This window comes from Psammomys obesus, unplaced genomic scaffold (genome assembly GCF_907164565.1).
Source record: "Psammomys obesus unplaced genomic scaffold, mPsaObe1.curated_primary_1811, whole genome shotgun sequence".
NCBI lineage: Eukaryota > Metazoa > Chordata > Mammalia > Rodentia > Muridae > Psammomys > Psammomys obesus.
In genome coordinates this window covers 36086198-36092197 of record NW_026596046.1, presented here as the reverse complement: position 1 = coordinate 36092197, position 6000 = coordinate 36086198, and the positions used below count along the sequence as shown (strand labels likewise).

Sequence of the window (6000 nt, the reverse complement as noted above, 5' to 3'; positions counted from 1 at the left end):
TCTTTCTTGTTTCATACCTGAGACTCCTGCCTGCCAACAGCCCTTAGCTGGTATATCTGGCCCAGGAATTATCTCAACAGCTCTATGACACTCCCTGCCATGCCCCCCCACACACACACACAACAGAGGTGTCCCAAAAGAGGGATTCGGCACTAGGGGCAGAGGCTTCTATAGTCAGTTTCTAGGGACACTTGCCTGTGCCAGCTGTTTCCCCTCCAGCTAAAGTACAGACAGAGTCCACGGACAGCCTCCTGGGGGGAGGGCTGGTAGAAAGAAATAGATTTATTTTCATGTACAAAGCACTCAGCCCACGGGACCACATACAACAGGTGCACAGAGTCCTAGAAAAAACGCATCTCTCTAAAGGCAACTCAGAGTAGGTAAGGCAGGTGGGCTCCTCCCCCACCCACGACACAGAACAAAACAGAAGAGAAGCCAGTGGCCATTCGCACAGGAGGCCCGGCCCTGGGGGATCTCCTGAACCCCCTGGACACATGTGGATATGGCCTTGAAGAGCAGAGAAGCCCTGTGGGGTGAGGCCAGGCCCCTCCCTGGTGGCAGGAATGGGAGAGGGGCTCAGGCCAACAGGACACAGAGGGAAAAAAGGGTTAGGCTCTCTGTGCCTTAGGGTGGCAGAGCATGCCACAGCCACTCATGGACTCCACAGAACTATGGAGATGCTGATCTAAGAATAGGCTGGCTAATGACCCTGTCTCGCCTAGCTGGGGAAAGGAGCTGCTTCAGGCTGCACCACCTGAGGAACGCGTGAGCGGCTGTCTCCCAGCTTGAGGAGCTGCCCATCATTCCCGTCCTTTCTGCTGGAGCACGTCCTCCCTCAGAGGCTGAGCTGCCCACCTGTCAGCTTCTTCCAAGGGTCCCAATCCTTCCAGAAGCACAGAGGTGTCCTCCGGGTGCCTTCGCCCTATGGCTATTTCTAGCTGGTGACTTTTTTTTTAATACCCTCTGCTCACTCAGCAATCTCTCCTTCTGCCATGAGGATCTTGGAGTCCCCAGGGAGTGGAGATTCCTCCAGGAAAACAAGAGTACTGACCTAGAAGGGCTATAATAGGGTCACAAAAGAAACCCCAACGCTGCTCAGAGGTGGAGAGGTTTGGGCAGGACCGGGCCCAGGGATAGTCAGAGGGGCAGAAAGGAACCCACTGCCACTCGTCACTTGTAGAACAAATGGCCAAGTCTGTGTGAGACTGGGAATCTCGCTTCCCTTCTACAGACGAGAAAGCTGAGGCCCAGGAAGGGCAGCATGTGCCGGGTCACAGGGGAAATCCTGGCCCAGAACCCAGGACCCATGGCTCTGGTTCCCAATACATCAGACAGACTGGTAGAGAGTTGCAGAAGAAGGGAAGGGCAGGGAAGGTCCCCAGAGGGGATCACTCAGCCTCGAGGCTGCAGCAGCCATTGACAGGAGCCCTAGTGCCATCCAAATCGGGCACCTCATACTCCTCATCCAGGAAATCCAGCGAGTTGTTACTAGGGAGGCCTCGGATGGTGAACTTGTGGGACACCTTGGTCCAGTGCTCACGGTTGGAGGCCACACGCTCATACAGCTCTGCTGCCTTGGGGAACAGGTCTTGTAACAGCCTGGAGATACATGGGATAGGGTCAGAGGTCAGAACTCAGAGCACGGACCGCGAGAAAGATGAGGCAGCGCCACAGATGGCGCTTCCGTAAGGTGTGACGCCTGGAGATTGCTATGGTATGCAGACCCGTTTCCCCTGGCGTCTGAGGATGAAGCCCAGCCCTCTTGCTAACACTGAGGTAGATACAGGTTGCCTTGTCCCAACATGGTCCCAGCTGTCCCCTCTACAGATGGTCCCGCTGGGCCCTCGCAAGCTCACTTGTAGATGGGCATGGCAATGTGCTCCATGAAGCTGATCTGCAGCTCAGGGATGTAGGCCTTCTCCCGGTCCATCATCTCCATTGGTCTATTGCCCATGGCCTTCTCCTGCAGGCACCAGATCATCAGGCCCATCCCTCCTGCTCCTCCATCAGGCGCCAGGTAGGGCTAGCTAACCCAAACCCTCCCAGCCTCATGCCAGGAACACCGCACCCACTGCACACTCTGACACCCTGACACATACCAAGTCTCCCTGCGAGAAGAACTCTTTGTAGATCAGCTCCTAGAAGACAACAATGCCATCACTTCCTGTAAGTGGCATCTGCCCACTAAAGCTCATTCCCACGGGGGCAAACTGAGGTCTCAGTCTCACCCAGGGCCTACCCTCACTAGCTTGATAGAAGATGGTCAAATACAGTGCCTGGATTCTGCCCGTTTCCAACTAGCCACTGATTTTTAGGTGACGCTAGGTAAGTCAGTGTGCATCTCTTACAGTCACTCCATCTGTCGCCCTGAGGCAGTCTGTGTTTCTGACTCCCCAAAATACAACCAGGCTAAATTCAGCACAGAAAAGTGTTCGGGCTGCTGTGGGGGCACACAGAGTTGGGCAGAAGATATAGTTTGTGCTTCCTTAGATCAGAGGGCTGGTTCTTACTGCGATCTTTCTGGTGGTCTTCCAGCCCTTTGTCTGGTCAGAGAGGTCACAGGAGGTCATGAGGAGGCACAGGAGAAGCCTGTGGTGCTGCTTGTTGGTCCGGTCATAACCCACTGTTGGGCGACAATGGAGTCAAGAAGTGTCCAGGCACCTTGTCCCTTGGAGAGCTCTGTGGTAAACCACCCACCCCTCCCCAGCACCTTCAGCCATCTTCTGCAGGTCCTTGAAGATGCGGAGGTGATGGGCCAGGTCCGTGGCCAAGATGATGTCCCTCATGAGGTCCAGCATGCGCTGGTAGTCCTGGAGAATGTCAGGGGAGGGGCATCATGGTCCCCGCTGCACACATCCCATCAACATCAAAAGACCCCCTCTCTCCAGCCAGTCCCCAGCTCCCACCACCCCACTCCCCTCCCCCTGGCGGCCCCATCACCTTCCGGGAAAAGTGGTCAAAGATGTTGCAGCCATGGGTGTTGAGGATGGCGATGGCCTGGGCAAAGTGATGCCTCTGTGGGGAGAGGAGACAGGGCCTACTGCAGGCTCCCGGGGAGGCAGGAAGGCCCAGCAGAGACTGGGCCCGGGCTCAGCAGAGCAGGCAGAAAGGGGAGTAAGGTTTCCACTCCCCCTGGGAGTGCTCTATTTGACCCTGGGCAAGTCTCTAGCCGGGTCCACTCAAAGCCCCCAGCTGTCACAGGGACTCGATAAGGTATGCTCAGAGGGCCTCACAGCCTGGACACTAATTCATGCAGAAAATATTTGTTTGCTGACAAGGGAAGGCAGTGTGGAGGCGAGGGCAAGGCCCTGTCTCCTGATGGTGAAGGGCTGTCATTCGGGAGGAGGAGCAGGCTCATCCCGGGGGACAGAGGGCAAGACCAGCGCTGCCCTGGGAGAGAGACATCTCTGTGGGTGTGCAGAGAGGGGCAGCCTCTGGAGGGGGTGCAGTGGGAGGCAGCCTGGGGCAAGGTGACCTTGGAAATGTGGTTCCTGCCCTGAATCAAGACCTGTGCAAGGCACAGGAAGTTGGGGCGTCCCAGACCTTGTTCGTTCCTCATCCAGGAGGCCGCTGGAGAGCAGACCAGTGCCCCGCCCCACCCTCACCCAACCTAAGGCCAGACTGAGGGAATGGAACTGGCCCTGGCCTGAGGGTGGGGCAAATCTGAAGGCCGGGCTGCTCTGCTCCCGCTGATTTCCCTGACACTGGGGCCCTCGTCATGGCCCTAGTCACACCCCAATCTGTGCCTGTTTCGGGGAAATGAGACCCAGGAAGCACAACTCCTACAGCCTAGCTGGAAAGCACGGCTGGAGAACAGCCCAGCCTGCAAGTCACTGGCCTTTGGGGATTCAGAACAGGTCCCGAAATGGCAGGATGACAACTTACCTCCATGACAGAGCCCTCAGAGCTGTAGAGCGCAGCCAGCACAGATTTCTGGAAAAGTCCATAAAAGCTCTGGTTACCCCTCCCCCCTGGATCTATGTGAGCACCTCTCGCTGAGGGTGCTGCTCCCTCCTCTCGAGGCCAGGCTGCTGGTCTCACTGCCACCTCTCCTCAGGCTGAGAAGGGCAAGGCAGAGTCCTCACTGTGAGGAGGGCAGGCTCTCACCGAGGCCACCTGGAAGGAGTTGTTTGTGCCTCTGTGGTCCAGGTCATGACACATGCAGGAGATAAACAAGGCAAAGATCTCCATGTCCCTAGGTGGGAAGCAGAAAAGAGAAATGTCACCCAGAGCCTCCTCCTCCGGGTGCCTCAGAGAAGAGACAGCTGGAGGAGATGCCCAGGGGCCACCCAGTCAGAAGGTTCCGGGAGTGTGGCAGCCCTGGGGGAATCGGGTTCATGATGCTCTGTGACTCAGCGGATCCCCTGTGGAAGGTGGGGGCTGTGCAGCATTCCCGGGCCGGGGGTGAAAAGGACTGGATGAGGGGCCGGCTTGAAGGACCGCCGCCCTAGCTTCACGACGGGACCCTGTGGGCAGGACACCGCTTACTCGAGGTAGTTGGAGAGTTCCAGGTTCTTGTAGAGCAGGTAGCAGAAGTGAGAGACAGAAAAGGCGTGCATCCAGTTGTGGTAGGGTGGGTCCCGGTAGCCCTTCTTTACCATCAGGCAGAACCTGGGGGAGGGGCCAGGCAGCAGAGGGGCGGGGCCTCAGCGGCTTCCTCCTTCCGGAAGCTCTCCAGACTGTCCGTCCTTTTTTCTTGCCTTTCTTTACTCATGATCCAATGTTTGAGAATGGCTTCTCATTCACAGCTCTCTCCCTACTCCCACAAACCCAGTCCTCCCTCCCCCAAGAACGCTGGGCAATGGACTTGAGATTGGAGGACAATGGGAAGCGGAAACTGGAGTGCATACCGGGCCAGAGTCGGGCAGTCGATTTTGTAGTTATTGATGAAGTTCATATCTTGCAGCATGCTCAGGATGGCCTGTGAAGCAGAGAGAGAAGAAGCGTTAGAGGGACTGTCACTATTAAGATGCAGCTCCTAGCTGGGCATGGTGTCGCCCGCCTGTAATCCAGGCACTACGGGAGGCAGAGGCAGGTGGATCTCTGTGAATTCAAGGCCAGCCTGGTCTGCAAATCGAGTCCAAGACAGCCAAGGCTGCACAGAGAAACCCTGTCTTGAAAAGGAAAGAAAACATACAAACAAAAACATGTGGCCCCTGTCCCCACCTCTCTTGAAGCCTCATATTAAAAAATTTATTCGAATTTATTTGGCTAAACCTAAGCCAAAGAACAATTAAATAGACAAACAGGCACGCACCAAGCCGTGAGTCATCCAAAATGTAAGGCATCCGAGAGCTAAGACTTCTTGGAAGTGAGTTCATATAACCTTAGAACAGGCACAGTGTTGCAAGCCTCAAGGCCACACACTCAGGGCAGCTTTGGGCCACCTTCCAACTCACTACTGTCCCCTAAGTAGTCCCATGGCACCATGATGGCAAATGCCAAGCCCAGCCTGTCTCTGAAGGAGCCGCCATGGCCTTCCTCGGAGCTCCTGCCTTACCCGGAAGGCCTTATGCACATCTAACGGACATCTGTACCTCCTACCTTCCACCCCCACCCCAAGTAGCCTGGAAAGGGCTGTCTCACCATAGAAGTGTCGTCCTCAGGCAGAGAGCGAGGAGTATAGGTAAAGTTGGCAAAGTTAGAATCAATGGCAGCCACAGGTTGGATACCATCGTGGAGGAGTTTGGTGTACTCATCATCAGAGACCTAGGGCGGACAAGTCAGGCATGAGAAGATGGCCTCTTCCCTCTCCGGTGTGCAGATGAGGGGTCCTCCCTTGACCAGCACACACCAAATAGGATCTCAACTCTTTGTGTCAGTGGACAGATCACCACAGCACTGCAGCCCACCTGCCTCTGTCCCTTGCCTATGCCCAGATGACCACATCCATGACAGTCAATTCTAGGCAAAGAAAAAGAACACTGGTTCGAGAGACCCCAACCCCTTCCGCAGACAGCAGGTCTGACAGTTTGTCTCCCGGGGAGAGCTTTGTAGTAT

The 6000-nt window shown here is 55.9% G+C and overlaps 1 protein-coding gene across 4 annotated transcripts in view; it reads right to left on the bottom strand.

Annotated features, from left to right (window-relative positions):
- Positions 1 to 264: 264 nt before the first annotated feature.
- Positions 265 to 6000, bottom strand: part of Pde2a (phosphodiesterase 2A) — a 61107-nt gene continuing 55371 nt past the window's right edge. For all 4 annotated transcript variants that reach the window (XM_055623197.1, XM_055623194.1, XM_055623196.1 and 1 more), the window contains 11 exons: positions 5587 to 5709; positions 4851 to 4921; positions 4489 to 4611; positions 4108 to 4195; positions 3886 to 3933; positions 2941 to 3015; positions 2711 to 2810; positions 2511 to 2623; positions 2100 to 2138; positions 1857 to 1963; positions 265 to 1599 (listed from right to left, as the gene is read on the bottom strand). In XM_055623197.1, coding sequence (XP_055479172.1) covers positions 1389 to 1599; positions 1857 to 1963; positions 2100 to 2138; positions 2511 to 2623; positions 2711 to 2810; positions 2941 to 3015; positions 3886 to 3933; positions 4108 to 4195; positions 4489 to 4611; positions 4851 to 4921; positions 5587 to 5709 — 1098 coding nt within the window. In that variant the 3' untranslated portion in view covers positions 265 to 1388. The remainder of the gene's footprint in view (positions 1600 to 1856; positions 1964 to 2099; positions 2139 to 2510; positions 2624 to 2710; positions 2811 to 2940; positions 3016 to 3885; positions 3934 to 4107; positions 4196 to 4488; positions 4612 to 4850; positions 4922 to 5586; positions 5710 to 6000) is intronic.